The following is a 19,843-nucleotide window of genomic DNA, read 5'->3' as shown; positions in this document are numbered from 1 at the left end:
GTGTAATGTTAGGGCAGTGCCTGCCGATTTCTGCAGGTGGTTTGATTGGGAGCATTAGCACCTAGCCTTAATCTACCTTTTGTGACTGCTACCTTTTGTCACTGCAGGTACCTTCTGTTTGAAGTGTGTAAATCTTATCTGAGAGTTTCCTAAGGGTTCAAAGCCTATGAAAAACTTGGTTCGGGGAGGACTCTGCAAACAGAGATGTCTTTTCACTGAGAATTTGTATTGGCTTTGTCTCTTTGGGGAGCTTAGATAAGAGGTTTCGGCATACAGAAATTGATTTGCTAAAGGTGTGGACTGTATAACAACAAAAAGGCCCTTTGTAAAGCAGCAGTGAGTCAGTCTGCCAGAGGCTGATCTCCTTGCATCTGGAAAGGCTAAACATTCATCCTTAGAGTGCTTCTGTGTCTTCTTTCCATGGACTCGAGTGAACCCACACCCTGATACAGTGTAGGAGCCAGAGGATGGGGAGGGATGCTGTGAGATGCTGTCTTCTGGACATAGTATTCCCATCACACCCATGAACTCACAGCATACATACGGGAGGATCTGCTGAAAGCTGGCATATGATCACGCCAGCCAAACTTCCAGCACAGATAGGATGGTCGATCTCCGCAGCCCACCCCTTATGGAGAAGTTAATGGCAGCTTATAGAGCAGTGGTGGTGGGGTAATCTTTTTTAAGGATGTGGTCATGGGTAGAACTGCATGCTCCCAGAGACGGCTCCACACTCATTTGTATGTCGATAGCACTAACAGGACTCTAAGAGCTATAAAAAAATTAAAAATGAATAATAAAAAAACCCACATAAAGTTGGGATGGGAACATGCTGAAGAGGATATGGGCAGACTGCTAATATAGTATTCTCAATAATAAAAAAAATTTAAGATTTAACATTCCATAAAAATTCTAAAACTGACCTGAGGGAACCCTCAAGCTTTTTCTTCTCATGTAGCTATTCTGTTATGTTTTGCATTTAAATGTTTTCAGTCAAAAGTAAGATTTATGTTCTAAATATCTTGTAAAAGTTTCCTCAAGTTAGTGCTTTTTAAAAGAATACAAGCAGCAAAAGTTGCCATTTTAGATCATTGATCAATAACCCATGTAAAAGAATAACTTAAAATCAAATTTTAAGTGAAGTAGCTAAGGTGATGCCCTGATTTTTGAACATGCTCTACTGTTATGGGGCACTCAGTATGAAGGGAATGGGTAAATGGGCATGGCCTACGTGAGCACAGATGTGTTATTATGGAAGCTCAGCACGAAGCTGTTTCATAGACATCATTGAAACTTTCCTTTAGCTACAAGATGCAGTGCAGTGTGTGACATCGCACATGCTGGGGACATCTGGAAGAGAAGACCTTGTGGGACCAGGCCTGGGGGGCTGGCACTGACCTGGCGGCATTTGCATGAATTCTCCAGGGACTGCCCATTCTAACCATGAAAGCGGTCTGACTCAGGCACCAGAAAACCTCATCGTTCCAATCTCTCACAAGGACATTTTCTATTATCACTTTTACAGAAAAAAAAGAAAAGTTCTGCTGAGATGTGAAGCAACTTCTACGTATTAGTAAATAAGCCATTTGATACTCTAAAATTTAAAACCTTAACCAGTGACCCGGAAATATGAAGGATGTCCCGCCACAGGGCCTTTGCTTCCTCCTGTAGCAGCAAATGTGAGGGAAGCCCAGGTTCCACAGAAAGAGTCCCGGGAATCAAAAGTAGCAGACATCTTGGAAATCATCTTTATTCTGCTTGCAAGGATACAATTATTTAGTTACTATTCCACTTGTTCCCATTTCAACGTTTCAGAGCCTGCCACATTAAACAATGCCTCCACTAGCAAACTACTATATAAGAACAATATAAAACACCAACGTTAAACTAAGATAGCCCCCTTTACAGCATTCAGATTAGTGCATTAAAACACTGATTTAAAAAGGCAAGTGAGTTTATTGGCAGACATCTGATTCTTATTCTAATGAAGGATGATTTAAAAAAATGGCACTCTAAATAAACTCTAAATTTATTTTTAAGTGTCAAAATTAAGCCCCAAATCTGTAACTGTGGGAAAGTTACTTTGTGATGATGACCCAAAGATACACATCTAATCAGTATTCTGTAGACACAAAAGCCAGACAGTATGAAGACTGTTCCGTGCAGTGAAGAAACTGGAATCTTTAGCATCTAAACAGAATAGATATTGGTATGGACTTTTTTCAGATACTTTCTCCAAGTTACAGCAAACATTACAGTAACTATGCTTTCCTTAGTACACCTTGGATTAAATAGACCATATGTAAAAACAATCTATCCTACTATCTTTACAATGCAATCTACAGCAAAGGCATATATACACACACTGGGAAAGGGTTCACCGACTTTATTCAGAGAAGACAAAAGTAATCCAATAATGAAAGATCAATAACGATCTGCATGGCTGGGAACCACAGGGGATAAAACGTCCCACAAACATGAGTGTTAAGGTTTTGTTATGGAGAATATTTGCTGGACAAGCCAGATTTAAACTTGAATTTTTAAAAAATAAGATAGCACAATCTGGGTTCATGTTACACAGTGTCAGAGGTGTAAGCAGGGTACACATACCAATCAAGTAATCCCCCAAACTCAGTCAGACAATATAAATAAATTATAAACGAAAGTCATATACAATGTGAGCAAACCCCAACAGTCGCTGAACTAAAAAGATGGAAGTCATACCAGCAACGGTATTTAGAAAAACCTTCATATTAGAAAACATCAGATCGAATCCAAAAGGAGCTCCTTCCCAGTAAGAATGACAAAGTATGGGACCATCCTTTACACCACAGCCTTAAAATAACAATAATAATAGAAAGTGATCACGAGAATCTGCCTACACAACCCAGACAACATCACGCAGCGGTCCACTCCTTCACGACTCAGCCTTTCAGTCCCCATACGATGAGACAGATGATCACAATTCCGACAACGAGGATAAAAATGATGATGCAAAGGGTTTTCCTGGATTTGCGCTGCAGAAGCAAGAACAAGATTCAGTGACAGACTCAGCGAGGAACCCTTGTATTCAGGGCTGCAGATCTTCTTAAAAACCTCGACAACACATTATTTTTTTAAGAAATATTTTTCTTGAGTGAATATTATAATTCAAGGAGCAAATTTTTTTTTTTTTAATTGCTGGTAGTTTTCCTGGCTGAACTCAAGAAAGAAGAAACTGAGCCTGGAGAGACGGCTTGATGGTTGAGAGTACTGACCGCTCTTCCAGAGGACACAGGTTCAATTCCTAGAACCCACATGACAGTGCACAACTATCTACAACTCACGCATGTGGTGCACAGATATACGCAGGCCAAATACCAACACACACTGTCGGGACACTGTCCAGGAATGGAATCATGCGAGGGGAACTCTGAGTGCCTGTGAGAAAATGCCACGAAAACAAGACAAGAGGTGTATGACCTTAGTTTCTTCAAAAACACATGGAATTTTTCTTGGAGTGTGTTTTCATGTTCCTCCCAGGTGCAGTATATAGGAATGAGTTTACTTGAGATTATTCATTACAACAGGCTCTTGTTATTTGTTCATATGCCTCTATGGAAAAACACGTTTTTGCCACATGCGGCTTGCCCTTGTGATTGCACTCTTTACTCATGTGACTCCTTGTAACACCCTGAGTATAAACTGTCCGATGCTCTGAACAAAGTTGGCTACTGCATGAGACTTTAGTCCGCCTCACTTTTAGGCTCCATTCTCCTACGTTTAACCACCTTTGGAGCAGTAAAACACACATAAAATAAATAAATAAAATTTACCCAAAAATAAATAAAAAGCAAATAAACAGACAGACACATAAAACAAATAAATACATATATAAATGAAAGAAAGAAAGAGGAAATCCTGTCAGGCAGGCACTGTGAAAGCATCTGCTTGGTATGCAAGGCCTTGGGTTAGGTCCCCTGTTCTCTCTCAAACCCCAAGAACACAAAAGAAGTGAGAAAGAAATAAGAGGTACTGGTTTAAGTGTTAGACTGATAATATCCAGGCATGCGGGTAAAGGACAGCCTCCCAAAGCAGCAGTGTTACATGGTACCAACTACCCAGTGGTCTGCCTGGTGAAAAACGTGGCACTAACTCAGGTTTTCAGGTTAGAGAGGAAAGCAAAATCAATTCAAAATATCTAAGAAGTCACAGTACTGTAGTTACAAGGTCCAAGAAAGGGGTAATTATGAACAACAACAAAAAGTCCATGTGTTAAGAGGGGACTCAAATGATGTGCTGTGATGGTGTTCAGAGGTTCAGAAGAGTCTGGCCTCATTCTTACTGAACAAAGGTCTACATACTGTACAATTGTTAATAGTTCACAGCCTTAATATCTGTATAGTATCGGAAGCATGATTTGTAGTGCACAGACACATACGGACTCCCAATATTAATGAGATTCCCTTGAGAAATAAATTTATATCTATTGAAAGTCTCTGCAGAATGTTGACATAGTAGGTGATGATTAACGACACTCCCAGCTAACACAGTTCCCAGGGACTTTGAAGAGACCTTTCCAGGCCAAGGACCTTTGTCACCTCAGTCTGGAGGACACTGACAGGGAAGAAAAAGAGGTGGGCCGGGCGGTGGTGGTGCTCGCCTTTCACCCCAGCATTTGGGATGCAGAGGTAGGTGGATCTCTGAGTTCGAGGCCAGCCTGGTCTACACGGTGAGTTCCAGGACAGCCAGGGCTACACAGAGAGACTGTCTTGAAAAATCAAAAATCAAAAGTAACAAGGAAGAATGGGAAATGAGGAGGAAGGTGACCCAAGAGGTCTCTCCATGTGTGGCTGTCACTGTCACATCAGAGACCATCATGGGAGGTAGAGGGCACAGCTTACAGATGGTACTAGAAAAACCAGAACTGTTAAATTCATGGATTTTTTTTTTTCTTTAATGGAGGAAACTGACACTGTTTTCCATCCAGAAGGATGTGAATGGATGTTAATACCTGGTAATCGTTGCTATTCTGTAAAGCCAGCCCTCATGGAAACCACCAGAATTCTGGGCGTTGTTTGTCAGTCAACAGAACCCATCTTTATGCGTATTACAAACCTTCCTCCCCAGGCCCAGACTCCTGAGCACTGCTTCTTAGTCAATAGAACTCATTCTGTTTTTGTTTGTTTGTTTTGGTTTTTCGAGACAGAGTTTCTCTGTGCAGTTTTGGTGCCTGTCCTGGATCTCACTTTGTAGACCAGGCTGGCCTCGAACTCACAGAGATCCGCCTGCCTCTGCCTCCCAAGCGCTGGGATTAAAGGCGTGCACCACCACCGCCCGGCCTTAGAACTCATTCTTATGTGAAGGTCACAGGTGCTTTGCTAAAGAGACGCACTTCGATGTAGCCATGCCTAAAGCTTTGCTGCGGTAATTCTCACGTGGATACTTCTCCCCAAAGTTACACTGTGTTTAAGTATGTGAAAAATAAATTGCTTAGCATCAGACTCCTGAAGTTTTTCATGCAGCACCGGCTAAATTGTGCCGACCCAAGTTTCATTTTTACCTTACCCAGACTATTTCCCTGCCATCCGTGATGCTTGCAGGGACCCCCACAACGGGAAAAGCTTGGAGGAGTAGTCTCTTGCAAGCCTCATGATTTCCTGTCTCTGCGGATCAATGTGAGCATACGCGTGCCCAAACCGATTTTAAATTGACAGGCATATTTTTGATCCTCCCCTTCCACAATTCTATAGCCAGCACAGGCAGCCCCTTCAAGTCTAAGCCAAAACTCCAAGTTGTAAGAAAATGTATTACAGTTGAGGTTACAATGTATTACAGTTGAGGTTGCAATGTATTACAGTTAATGTTACAATGTATCACAGTTAAGGTTACAATGTATCACAGTTGAGGTTGCAATGTATCACAGTTAAGGTTACAATGTATTACAGTTAAGGTTACCTGATAATCTGCTGCTCTTGAGAGCTGCTGGTTTGCCTGTTGGACGTGCACCTCTGCACTTTCCACGTTGGCTTCTATGCTGTCTTTAAAATAAAACGCACACACAGAGCAGAGAATCGTTAAACACAAACTGACGTGCTAACAATAAATCACCAAGTTTAATTCAGCAGACATTTAAGGAAAAGATGTCATCCAACCAATACGCAAATGCATAAACAAAGGACCTTCACCATCTTCTCTAGTTCTACTGGACACAACGAAAGTACTGTCATTTTGCAAATATCATCAGCGACAGCACAAGCTCCTAGTCCCAGAACTTGCACTATCTCGAGACCAATGTGCAAGACAGCTCAGCCCTCTTCTCCCCAGGCCCAAGGACTATGGTCATCACATAGGAAAAAGGTACCTCAGCTTCTCAAGGAACACTCTCCTCAGGACCAAGGAAGGGCCCACATACTGGAGTTCAGGCCTTTGTATGTTTATTTCATCAAACTGTCCTGCTAGTGTTCCTCAGCTTTGTGTTTGTTTCTGCAAATGCAACCCACCTCAAATCATTCACATAAACCCAAGCTCTGCCTGCTTTGCCTGGTTCAGTGGCCAACTTCACAGTACGAATCTGGTAACTTTAATTCATTCTGTTTTCATTGACCTGACTGCAGTCAAGTGAAGTCCCCATCCAGGACCCACAGGCCTTCAGGGTGGCACCCTCCTTTCCACTCTGTTCTAACCATCTGCAGGACTGGAGACTCTAAGTTTTAAAGACCAGTGTGCCACATTCTTCTAGCCCTCCTTGGTAGCAGACATTCAAAGATCTCATAGCCTCTTCGGTTCTTGAATACCATTACCCCTGACTCAGTGATGTTTTCAATACTTCTCTTAGTGTCACAGCTGGTGACTGCACTATTCAGCTGTGGACCCTTCTAACTAATACCCTGGTTTCTCGACAAATCAACCACTTACTCTGTGTATGTATGTACATGTCCAGTGTGCACATACTTGTGCACATTGGTGTGGAGGCCAGAGGTGACTTCAGGTGTCTTCCTCAGATGTATTTCTCACTACTTTTTGAGACAGCCTGTCACTGAATCTAGAGCTCATTAATTCAGCAAGAATAAATGGCCAGTGAGCTCCAAGGATGTTCTTGTTTCTGCCTGCTTAGTTCTAGGGTTAGGACAAGGGTAGCATGTGCCCACATTATGCTCAATCTTTTTATGTAGGTGCTAGGGGTCTGAAATAAGGTCCTCATGGCTTGTATACCAAGCTATTCTACTAACTGAGCCATCTCTACCATACTCTGTGTGTGTGTGTGTATGTGTGTGTACACGCTATATGTGTGCATGTGTATTTGGGTACATGCATCTGTGTGTACAGAGGCCAAGAAGGACGTCAAGTGTTCTGCTCTATCAGTCTCCAGCTTACTCCTTTGAGAGAAGGTCTCTCACTGAACCCGAAGTTTGCAGGGAGCAAATCTCAAAGATCCTGCCTTTGCACTTCAGAGTTCTAGGGTTAGGAACATGTGTCGCCATACCCAGCTTCCTTTCCTGTGGACTCTGATCTCAGATCCCCATGCTTGCACAAGAGCTCTTACCCCCTGAACTCTCCCTCCAGCTCCCACACCTTTTTTTAAATGACCTTGTCTATTACCCCACCCAACCATTTCCATTGTTACATCCCAAACCGAAAGCTTTAATGCCGGGGTCTCAGTCCCCTAGCATCTAAATGAGGTACATGAATCTATCAAAAACTATTTGGTAGTTGATAGGACAAACGACCAGGCAAATAGCTATTTCTCATAAAACACAACAGCATACACAATTACCAATATCATGAGTTCCCCCAGTTCTCAGTATGACAGCACTAGATTTGGATAAGAATGAAACTGCACCCTGGAGTAGGCTGGGATGCCACATGGGGCCTTATGGTTGCAGCAGCAGGAGGCCCTGATTAAACTCCATCCACAGGTTTGCAAACAGAGGCCAGGGCAGCAAAGTGTAGAGACTACACCTTTGATTTCAGAGGGCCCAGAGACAGGGAGTGGTTTCTTGCTTGAGAAAGCTGTTGCAGGGGAACTGCAGGTAACTTGCTCTCCCATCTCACAGTCCACAGCAGCAGGACTTACCAATCACATCTCCTTGTTCATGAATCATCATCCCCAAGTCTTTAAATATTTCATTAATGTCCATAATATCAGCCTAAGACAAAAAGTGCACATTATTATGCATTATTAGAAATTCAGTCCCCATTCCCACAAATGAGGAAATTCAAAAGGAAAGGAAAGGAACAAATTTACCCCCATTCATACATATATAAGCATGCATTTAGAAGTAATATATTAATTTTGGGAACATTAGAAAACTATACCACTATAAGCAATTCTAACAAAAGAGCCTCAGGATGCCACTAGTTGTCCAAAGTAAATCTGTGACACTCCCTGTATCAAGTGAGGCAGGATGGAAACTGAGAACCTATAACACAGGTACTAGTCCAACCATGGGGTACCAAGTCCAACCTGATAAGTTTTCTTGTCACAGGCAATATTTGCTTAGAAGAATATGAGTATTCTTATATTTCAATAAGAAATTCACCCATCAATTTGACAATTTCAATGAACAAAACATTACATATATATTATATAAAGCCCTACATTAATAAATTTGAATATCTAACAGAGTATAGTGAAATTATAAATGTCATTGGTGGGTAAACAAATTGTAAGTTTAATGGATAGAGAAATTACAGCTTTACTTTTCTTCAATATATACCTATTTATTTTTCCCGATTAAAGACACCTTTTATTTGTATAAGGAAGTTTGCACACCCATCGTGGCCTTAGTTTCTCTTTTATGAGGATGGAATGTGAAAATTAACAGTTAACACAGTGCCTTGGCACATGGAAGACACTCAGTGAACTGTAGCCACTGGTAGTCATTCTTAGCCCACTTCTTAGGGGCCAGATCGCTTCTACAAGAAGGACAACTTAAGACATCTTTCATCTCTGTGATACAGTAGACACCCTAAAAGGAAACATAGGGTTTTTTTTAATGTTACTGTAAAAGTCTTACTTGTGGAGGGATGGTGGGTATGCTGAAGGGTGTTAGATTCCCCAGACAGACGTTTATTTCTAGAATGGTATTTTCTCAACACTAAGGAGAACTGTGAATGATTTAACAGTGTGGAAGGAATATGGCTTCTCACCCTAGCACCAATAGCATCATTTCTTATACAGGAGTTATTTCAAATTCTATACTAGAAATTTCACCAAACTGACAGATATTCTTAAGAGTTTTCTTCCCCGGCATTATTCAGGTCTGTGAACATGCTCAAAGCACAGAGCAGCAATGAGGTATGGCTGTAAGGCTTACTTCCAGCTGCCGGATTGAAGACTCTCTCTCATGAATAAGGCGGAGGTCATCCTCTGTAATTTCTTCATCTTGGACCTGGACTTGAGGCTGTGTTTGGCTATAAAAACAAATACAGAAAGAGGACTTAATATCCACTAAATGGGACATTTTGATCCTCAAGACCAGAATATTGTTCACTTAAAAAAGTTTAAAATGTCAGGCATGGTGGTACATGCCTGTAATCCTGTAAGCTCGACAAGCTGAGACAGAAAGATCTAGAATGTAAGGCCGATCCTGGCTATACCGTGAATCCCAGGCTAGCCTGGACAACACAGTGAGGTCTTGTCTCCAGAGAAACCTCAATAAATAAATAAAAACTTCTAAGTATAAAAAGATATTTTACCCAAATTTTACCTCATTTTCATTACACTCATGGCTTCATCATATATAGTTTAGACTCATTTAAGTATTACAAAGTATACTTGGTAACTTCACATAAGAATATTTTATTCTTAAAATTAAGTAAATAAGTTTATTTGGGTGATCCAGTTACAAATTACATAATAAATACTTTACAAATATTTAATATTTCCCAAATTTACTATTTACTTATAAATAATAAGCTGTTTATGTTTATAATACAATAAAAGCTCTCTTTCAGCTTCATGAACTATAATATATAATTCTTGAAAAATTATCTTTTGATTTATAATTTTTTTTTAATTTCTTACCTTTCCCAGGACACAAGATTCTTTTCTTTTGAGCTGTCTTCAGGAAAACCACCCTGAATAATTTAGTTAGAAGACGGAAAGAAAGCAAGAATGAGGGAAAGAAAACAACACTCAGAGTTTCCCTTAAGATGGCTTGTCTATATTTTGGGTGGGTATGTGTTCATGTGTGGGCACACATGTGAGTGTGTGCATGTGTGTGCATACATATGGGTGTGTGCATGTGCAATGGGAGCAGGGAAGGATAGATTCTGCTTAAGTAATGACAAAATAGTATCTTAAACTGACGAGGAGGGAATTTGCTATTTACAAGGACCAAATAATAAATATAATTTAGCTAATACTTAATGTCATTGTGAAACTCTATATTAAAGAGTAAAACACCAGCTAATGGTGGATCCTGTGAGAATTTAAAACTAGATTGACTCAAAAGTTCCCAGGCTCATATTCATTCTCAGAATCCCTTGGCACATGCACTGAGTTCATCATCGTACCCCGGCACACACCCGAGCACCAAGCCTCAGACCAACTTGCCATGAAAAGACCACCCGGACTTGACCTCTAACCTTTGACAAACAGGTTTTTCTATTTTTATGTAGTGTGTAACTACAACAATATACAACATTAATCTTCTTAAAACCCGAGGAGATATCCCTTAAAATAGTCACAAATTTAAGAGTGCCCCAGACCTCTACAACTTTGCACATCAGGAAGACACAAATATCATGCCTTGACCACATCACTCATCATACTCACCGATACCCTGGAGCTGGCTCTCACTCGGGCAACAAACTCTTTCTCTCTCTCAGCAGCCTGCCGCTGGGCCTTCTGAAAGTTTGTCAGCGATGTTGTGAATTCCGCCACTAAGCGGTCCTTCTGTATCTTTCTTTGACGCTAGAGGGAAGGGAGAGAAACAGCCTGCTGGGTCAAACTGAGAAGCTCATTGGGATCTGCAACAGCTGCTTCACGACTCTTTGGCTCTTTATTTGATCCTAAAATTGTCACTCAGTCTCCAGTTACAGAGACTATCTAATGGACTCTCAGGCACCTTTCTAATGGGCTCAAACACTTGCACTTTTATCTTGAGGCGAAAGGCCTGCCCCACAGGATTTCTCACTTTAGACTTTCGTAGTGGCTGATAAATGGGTCAAGGCCTTAATTTTAGGTAATCCCCCTTTTTAGGCAAATAAAATCCATCTATATATATATATACATATATCTATGTATATATCTATGTATATCTATATATATATATAGATATAGATATATCTATATATATATATACACACAAAATAACTTGCAGTAAGTAAGCAAGGAGCTAACTGTGCCCCCAGGTATGCTGGGTGTGTGTGTGAGGGGCAGGGGGGGGGGGGGGTGGGGGGGCATAGACAGCCCTGCAAAGCCAGGAAGCAATTACGCAGGAAGCATTTTCTCAGTATGCACTTAATTATGGGTCAGGGCAAGTACATGGAAATAATTTCTGCTTTATGGAACCACATGATACTACCTGAACAACTAAATACAGTTTTGTGTTCTTGTAACTAATCTCAAATACAATTTTTTTGGTCACCTAAACTTCCTTTGTAGCATCACAGTTCAAAGGTCCGACCATGCATTTAATTTTTTTCACATTCAGTACATCAAAACGTGCATCTGAAAGCCTGGTACCTGCTCACTGGGGGTGGTAGGCAGTGATCCAAACTCCTTAATGTATTTATCTGTTTCTTTCGCAAGTTGGTTAGTATACTGCTGCTTCTGCTGCCTAAAGTGAAAAGAAAAACCAAAAGGAGAAACAGAAGGCAAAAACACATTATAGCCAAAGAAGAACTCTGTCACTTGTGTCAATCCTAGTAAAAGGCTGTAGAAGAACTAGTTTTTTGTCTGGGTATTCATAGTTTCAATTTATAAACTATTGAAGTACTCATAGTTTTCTGAACAAGCTGTCAATTTCTTCTGCCAAACCAAATCTTTAAGTTCTATTTTTTTTAATAAATATTAAGAACTATGACATAAAAAGGTCTTCATTCACCCAGAATAACCACGCTTAGAGAAATAAATATGCATTGTTATTACCTATAAGTAAAAATCATCAGCTATCAATGAAAATGACTCCAGTGAGAAGGGCAGGTAGTCAGGACAGTGCTGGCTATCTGGTCATTTATATCTGAGAGGCTGAAAATGTGTACAGCTCGTCTCTGTGTCTCCCCTGGGAGGGCATCTGAGGAAGGAGGACTGTTTTTGTCCAGTTCCCAGGTGTGAGGTACATCTTGTATGTCTTATTTCTTATGTATACAGCATGTATGACTGCAGGCCAGAAGAGGGCATCAGATCTCGTTACAGATGGTTGTGAGCCACCATGTGGTTGCTGGGAAATTGAACTCAGGACCTCTGGAAGAGCAGTCAGTGCTCTTAACCTCTGAGCCATCTCTCCAGCCCATATGTCTTATTTCTTTATGTGAACACTTATGTTCCACAAACACAAAGATGGAGAAGTGGTGATAGTACAAATTTACTAGTAGTTAAACTTGATGGAGAAGATCTAACAGGGCTTCCTTATAAACAGACCTGAATACAACAAAAGGGTAAATTACACCTAGACCTGCATTTTCCTAGATAATTGTAAAGAAAAAAGTACAAATTGTAATGAAAATATTTGATATCCAACAATACCATCTTGCATTAAAGGGATGCTTAGGAATGACACCAGGGCCTCCCTTGCACATCCCTTCCGTTACACGTGGACTGCCAGTGAGGCTCACAATAAAAAGATGCTCAGATGCAGATGCCAGTATAGAGCTAGTGAGGGAGAATAATAGAAAGCTCACAGCTCTAGACACCAAATGCCCATGCTTAGACCTGCTTCTCTAAGTCCTCAAAAGGCAACCTGCACAATCACGTCTATGGATTCAGAATTCCCACTGTTAACTTTACAACAATAATGTGACTGTTTAGTATGTACTTCCATTGCATTTCGATGAGTGACGGTGTATTAGCCATGAGTCACCCCCAAATCCCTTCTATTGCAGAAAATAAAACATAAACTACAGACAACTACAAATACTTCAAATGGTACTTTTTAAAACACGTGAGTTTCTATTATATACATTTTTATTTCTTCTTTGTACTTTTGTTCTAGCTAGTTGTTGTATGGAGATAATGCTGTGCGTATGTGTACGTGTCTGTATGTGTGTGTGTGTGTGTGTGTGCGTGTCTGTGTGTTTGTATACCTGTATGTGTATGTGTGTGTCTGTGACCCTGTGTGTGTATATGAGTGTGTGTGTGTGTGTGTGTGTGTATCAATTGTAATCTGTAGCTATTAAAGTACTGAGGACTTAAGAGGGTCTGGCAGATATTGGGCATATCGCCAAGGCTCTGAAAGAGAGATCTCCCTTACTAGAAATGGTTCTGTATGTGAACATCACATTTTACAAAGTTCAGATGAGAAAAGATGAAGAATACTATAAAATCTATAAAACACACAAAGTACTAGTATCATTCCTACTGGCATATTTACTGAAACATATGTAACTTTGTGTGTGTGTGTGTGTGTGTGTGTGTGTGTGTGTGTGTGTGTGTGTGCAAATTGTGTTTTTTTTTCCAGAGCTGAGGACCAAACCCAGGGCCTTGTGTTTGCCAGGCAAGCGCTCTACCACTGAGTTAAATCCCCAACCGTGTGTTTAAGTTTTGAGACAGAGTCTCACTGTGTAGCCCAGGCTGGTCTGAAACTTACTCTGTAGCCCAGGCTGGTTTTAAATTCTCAGCAATCCTCCTATCTTATTAATTTTCCATCATTTTCTCCAATAAAAAGCCACCACAAAAGCAGATTCTCTTTTTTCTGTCTTAAAACAAAAAACAAACAACAACAAAACCAAGCTGGGCAGTGGTGGCACACACCTTTAATCCCAGCACTCTGGAGACAGAGGCAGGCGGATCTCTGTGAGTTCAAGGTCAGCCTGGTCTACAGAGTGAGTTCCAGGACAGCCAGGGTAGTTACACAGAGAAACCCTGCCTCATAAGATAAACAAAACAAAACAACCCTCAAGAAACAAAACTTACAGCTGTTGCCTCAATTCTGGTGAATCTTGAGGGGTTCCAAGTTGATTCAGAGTCCTTTGTATTTCCACAGCTGTCATAATAGGAAATTAATGAATAATTGTTAGAAAAGGTGCAGCCACAGAAAATATTACATTAGAAGCAATAAGGTAATTAAATGACGAAAAGAAAGAAAAACAAAGGCATAATGGCAGATAATAATAACTGAAAAAGAGAAAAAGTAAATGGTTTATTCTGTCTAATCAGTAACAGCAACAGACTGATTTTCCAAGAGAAAACTGAGTGGGGACATTGGCATGTGAAACTGTGCTCTGACCCAAAATGGTAATCTCTTTCCTGTGCTACAAAGACTGACCCGAGAGTAGTACATGTAAGTTTTACTTGAATCTACCAGCATAAAAGTTATGGGACAATAATTATGACAATGACATATTTTACTGGAACATAAAGTGAGCATAACCGCTTTAAATGAGAAGTGTATAACACAATTAGAAACATGATTTTCAGTCATCTGTGTAACAATTCACACAGGTAAGGGTAAACTAAAGAATGCTAAAACCACAAGCAGCCTCAGCCATCCCTGAGAGATGACATTTAAGAGATAACCTTTCCACTGATAAATGTATTGTTTAAAACAAAAGCTCAAACTCAGCACCAACACGGGACGAAATGGCATTAGGAACCATATGGCAGGATGTGGTGAGAGAGTCACAAGCGTCCATATATATATATATATTACCAAAATGTTTAACCCAAGTCTAACTATGAGGATGAAATCGGACCAATTTAGACTACGGGATAATCTACAAGACAGCTGGTTGGTCTGTACTTGTAAAACCATCAATAATTCAGGGATTCTGTGTGTGACAGAAGCTATCACAACCCAGTACTGCGTGACCCAAGGACCTAGGTTTCCAGACACTCGTGGTCACCAAACATTGTTCCTCGTCTTATTCCAGTGAAGATTAGAGATAGGGACACTCCCGGGAGTACGCCAAGTGAAAACACGTTTTATAAAGGAGAATTCGGGAATTAAGGAAAAGTGAGAGAAAGTCCCAAGACAGGGAAGAGTTTCCAGGAGAGGAAAAGGCCTTTGAACTTCCTCGTCTAGTCTTTACATGGCTAAGCAGCGACTGGACAAAGGCTGAGGTAACTGTTAAGCTTGGTTACTTCTCTAGGCCATCTATCAACAGCCAAGACAATAGAGGGCACAGACACTCTATGCATGGCCCCTGGCCCAACCAGATCGATGGCCATGCCCTCCCTGTCCATGGCCTACCCACCAAGTTAAGGGATGTTGAAGCTTCCTCCTCTGCCTATATCTGACTTATGCTTTGTTAGCTGATGACATTGACTGGCTGTAAGCTGTTAGTCCTGGTCAGTGTTGCCATTCCTGATCTTGCAGGTGTCTTTTTTTTTTTTTTTTTTTTGATTTTTCGAGACAGGGTTTCTCTGTGTAGCTTTGCGCCTTTCCTGGGACTCATTTGGTAGTCCAGGCTGGCCTCGAACTCACAGAGATCCACCTGCCTCTGCCTCCCGAGTGCTGGGATTAAAGGCGTGCGCCACCACCGCCCGTCTATTGCAGGTGTCTTTGATCACACACTTACATGATCAACTTGTAGCTTTACCATGGCAGAGATCTAACTCTATCCCAGCCACCAAGATATAGCTTCAGTCCTTCTTGGCCACCTCCTATTTCGTTCTTTGTCTATGGATCATCTGGAATGGTCTCATAAGTAGAAGTCTATTGTTAAAGCCATCCTTACTTACAATTTTGTCTGCCATAAATAGCTGCATTAGGATCAAGGACATGTAAAAGGACAATAGTGCTTTCCATGTGTTCCCCCAAAGTGTTCACGGGGTCAGCTGGCTGCCTTAACTGGCCTAGAGCCCTGTTTTAACTATCTGCCTCCTTCCCTATGCATTATCTCCACTGTTGTATGCAGGGTCTGATGTATCCAGTCACACTTAGACTCTGGTCCACACTCTGAGCAATGTTGTCATTCAGTCCACTAGGGACTGCACTAGGCACAGGAACAGAACAGGTCTTACTTCAGCGCCACTGTGGAAAGAGTAAAGATATTCTAGTCTATGAAAGACAGAAGCACTATGCCACACAGAGGATTTTCTTCTTATCTTATGTAGGATTTTTTTTTTTAAATCATGCTTATTATAGGAAACAGAAAGGATGAAGCATAATGGAATTTCACATCTGGCCTAACACTCCAAAGTCTTATTATACTGGTATCTTTTTAGTTGGTTACATGATGATCAATAAGAAGTAGCATCAGAGAACTAATCTTTGAAGACGAAAAATCCCAACTGTTAAAGTAGCAAACTGTGTGGAGCCTCTTTTAGCATTGCTTTCCATCAGGTGAGTTTTCTGGGAGTTCTAGTAGCAACCACAGAAGAAAAGACCAGAATCTTGTATAAGGCAGTTAGAGCAAAAGGCTTTCTGGACAAATTTCTTACAAATCAAACACTTCAATGAACAATCCCCTTCCACTCTGAAGCAATTCTTAAGAATTATGCTGTTGTATTAGAGGATACATTTAGTTGATGAGTGTGTGGATGTAGATGGAGGGAAGATGTGGGGCACTCATGCAGCATCCAGCCCAGAAAAGGGAAGAAAAGTATCATGAAGACCCAAAGAGGAGACACAGAAACAGATACTGCAAAAATCTATTCAAACAAGAACCTAAAAGATCTGTGTTCTTCTAGAGGACAATCCCCAAAGCGCCAGTGGGGTGACATCTCTATTGGTTTGGAACAGGAAATAGAAAAGTCACTTGTAGTTTGGAGACTCAGCTATCTAATTCCATGCTTAGATACAGAATGAAATGACCAGATCACCTATTATACACTACAAGCGGAAAGTAAACTCTTTATAGGCAAGGACTAGAACTATATTTTATCCATTTCTGTCTTTACAGGATTGACCATACTATTGATGCTCAATGGATATTTCTTATAGCATAACTATAAAAAAGTACTGGATAGATCAAAATTTATATAAGAAACTATATGCATTTCTAAAACATACAACAAAACTAGGAGATGAGTTTAAGATTGTCAAGTGCTCAATTCTAATTAATTCACTCATTTGGTAATTACTGGCTAACTGGCCAGACACAGTGGGAAGTTCTGCATATGAATAGCAATTCTGCAGTGTTCTTTGACTGGAGTAGGTGTATGCTTGAAAATCAACTAAATCATCGAACACTGGATAAAGGCCCATGGGAACATAAATCTGAAATTACCAAATCCATTAGAAATACATAGATATAGATAGATAGATAGATAGATAGATAGATAGATAGATAGATAGATATAGACAGACAGATAGAAATGATATTGACTCAGTCTCATTTTACAAAGACATTGATAGCCATAGAGAATAACTGATGTACAAGAAACTGCTTTTGGGAAAGGAGCTGGGATTAAAGTAGTGATTTCCTGGCATTCAAACTGGTATGTTTTCAGTGTGATAGAAACACTGAAAGGGGTCATTTCCGGTCTGAGTGTTTGGTCCACACAAAGGAGTCAAAAGTCAAGTGTGCCCAACTTGAACAAGCAGTGGAAAGAAGCCGAGCGGAGGCTGCATGGACCCAGCACCCCAAGTGAGTTCCATGCACCACCAGGGGATGGCAAGGCCCACTCTGGCCTGCTTTTGTTTCCTGTGGTGCTCTGAACTAACAAAATGCTAGCATCATCATTCTTCACACCCCTATCACTACCTTCCTGTACCAAGGTCATCAAATGCCCTGATGAGCTCAGGATCTGGTTTTGTACAGTTTTCCAAGCTAAAATGGCTATTAAATATAAAGAGTAAACACAAACAACAAAATGAAGAATTTGTAGGAAATTGTGCTTTGCCTGCAAAAGTCTAAAATATTTACTATTTGATGCTTTAATAGAAAAGCTGACATCCCCGCTCTGATTTATTAAATATTAACTAAATTCTGTATTCACAAGCTCCACTCAGCCCTGAATGCACTAAGAACTAATTATGTTACTAAGTCTATTTGGCATAAATACTTAACAATGTTGCAAACTTTCCACAGAGGATGCTTGGACATCAAGCTGAACCCCTACAATTTTCAGAAAGTATGTGTTACTAGTGCCTTGGAGGCACAGGCTTGAGCAGACTAGTCTTATCTGTTACGTTGTTAATTTAGAAGCTGGATTACAGTTATTCTGCATTACTGATGAACTTCTTTATAGAAGACTCTATTACCATGGTGTTATTTTGCGACCCCAGGGCTTCCACAGATGTCTTTCTCTTGGAGAGTGATGGGAATAATTGGCTAATGGGATTCCTTTGGCCCAACTCAGCCGATCATACAACACAAAGATACCTGAGGGGAAATATGCTTTCAGGGAAAAGGCAAGACGCTGCCAGGCTGATGGCAAGCAGGCTAGTGATCTGGAAAAAACAATGCTCCTCCCCATCTCTGGATGGTTCCTTTTCAGTTTACAGTCTAGGTGGTTTTGGAGTTTACAGGACAGTGGTATTCCATTTCAACTGGAATAGACTCAATTAAAGATGAACATGCTGCATAAATATTAAGGAATACTTTTCAAATTACAAAAGGAACTCTAGAAATCCCTAATTTACTACAAAAAAGGAAAATGTAATCAAGACTTCTATAAGAATGAAATAAATAAATCACTTTTGCCATTGTCTGCCATTTTGTACTGTATGTACTATTGCTCACTTCCAGGGAGGGGGCTTTATGGAATATACTACATTTTTCAATAACCTAACAGTATCTCCAATACTTCCACCCAAAAGTGCTTTATTGTTTCATCAAAAACAAGCAGCTCCCACTGTTGCTTCTTAAGTACGTGCGGATGTGCTGCCCTCTAGTGGACAAGGATATAAGAAAAATACTTTATAACAAAGTGTATGTACTTTCAAATTACAGGTACACTGGGTGAGGGCTCTGTATAGGTGCAGCCTGGGGGATGTGGAGCTCTTGCAAATGTTTGACAAGGGAGTATGACAGGCTGTTGGGGACCACAGAGCCTGCTCTAACCCACATAGAGCACCTGCAAATAACCTCCAAACAGCCAAGGGCAGAATGTACCACCACCATCTTCTAGCACTGAATCCAGAATGACAGAATTGTGACATGTCAGAAACAAAATGGTTGGTGAAACCCTGTGTGACCCTGATGCTCCGATTCAGTCTTATACTCCAGAGAGGACGGACAAGTCTGCACCTACCAGGAAAGGCCACCGGCAAGGGCACCTGAGTCAGCCTGGCTTGGAAATGTGATTCCACTTCCTGCTGCTGACTCTGGGCATTTACCTCATCACTCCAGCCACAGCTGCTTGGCACTCTCCTGCACAGAAACCACCCAATTCCCAGTTGTCATTAACTAAAAACAACATGGAGAAGCAGCTTGTTCTGGAGACAATGAGAGCCAGTACATGGGCACTAACAGAAGCAAGCGGTTGGTCATTTTCTCTTGTGAGTCAGAAGTGAACAGTAAGAGTATCCTTATTAACCGTTGTGACTCATGCTTTGAGGAGAATTCAGTAGCATTCAGGTCTTGGTTAGTTTTAATGTCAACTTGACACAAGCTAGAATCATTTGGGAAGAGGGACTCTCAATTGAGAAAATGCCTCCTTGAGATCAGGCTAAAGGCAAGCACAGAGAACATTTTTAAAAGCAGTGTTTAATGTGAGAGGCCCCAGCCCATTGGGGATGGTGCCATCCCTGGGCTGGTGGTCCTGGGTTCTATACAAAAGCAGTCTGAGCAAGCCATGAGGAGCAAG

The 19,843-nt window shown here is 40.9% G+C and overlaps 1 protein-coding gene across 2 annotated transcripts in view; it reads right to left on the bottom strand.

Moving 5' to 3' along the window:
* Positions 1-1,725: 1,725 nt before the first annotated feature.
* Positions 1,726-19,843, bottom strand: part of Stx7 (syntaxin 7) — a 40,503-nt gene continuing 22,385 nt past the window's right edge. For both annotated transcript variants that reach the window (XM_052751189.1, XM_052751188.1), the window contains exons 3-10: positions 14,063-14,132; positions 11,675-11,768; positions 10,763-10,900; positions 10,010-10,062; positions 9,300-9,396; positions 8,057-8,129; positions 5,938-6,020; positions 1,726-3,017 (exon numbers count right to left, since the gene is read on the bottom strand). In XM_052751189.1, coding sequence (XP_052607149.1) covers positions 2,925-3,017; positions 5,938-6,020; positions 8,057-8,129; positions 9,300-9,396; positions 10,010-10,062; positions 10,763-10,900; positions 11,675-11,768; positions 14,063-14,132 — 701 coding nt within the window. In that variant the 3' untranslated portion in view covers positions 1,726-2,924. The remainder of the gene's footprint in view (positions 3,018-5,937; positions 6,021-8,056; positions 8,130-9,299; positions 9,397-10,009; positions 10,063-10,762; positions 10,901-11,674; positions 11,769-14,062; positions 14,133-19,843) is intronic.

This window comes from Peromyscus californicus, unplaced genomic scaffold (assembly GCF_007827085.1).
Source record: "Peromyscus californicus insignis strain IS unplaced genomic scaffold, ASM782708v3 Scaffold_22__1_contigs__length_63687245, whole genome shotgun sequence".
In the NCBI taxonomy this organism is placed as follows: domain Eukaryota; kingdom Metazoa; phylum Chordata; class Mammalia; order Rodentia; family Cricetidae; genus Peromyscus; species Peromyscus californicus.
The sequence above is the reverse complement of the archived record's forward strand: the minus strand, read 5'-3'. Positions and strand labels throughout refer to the sequence as shown.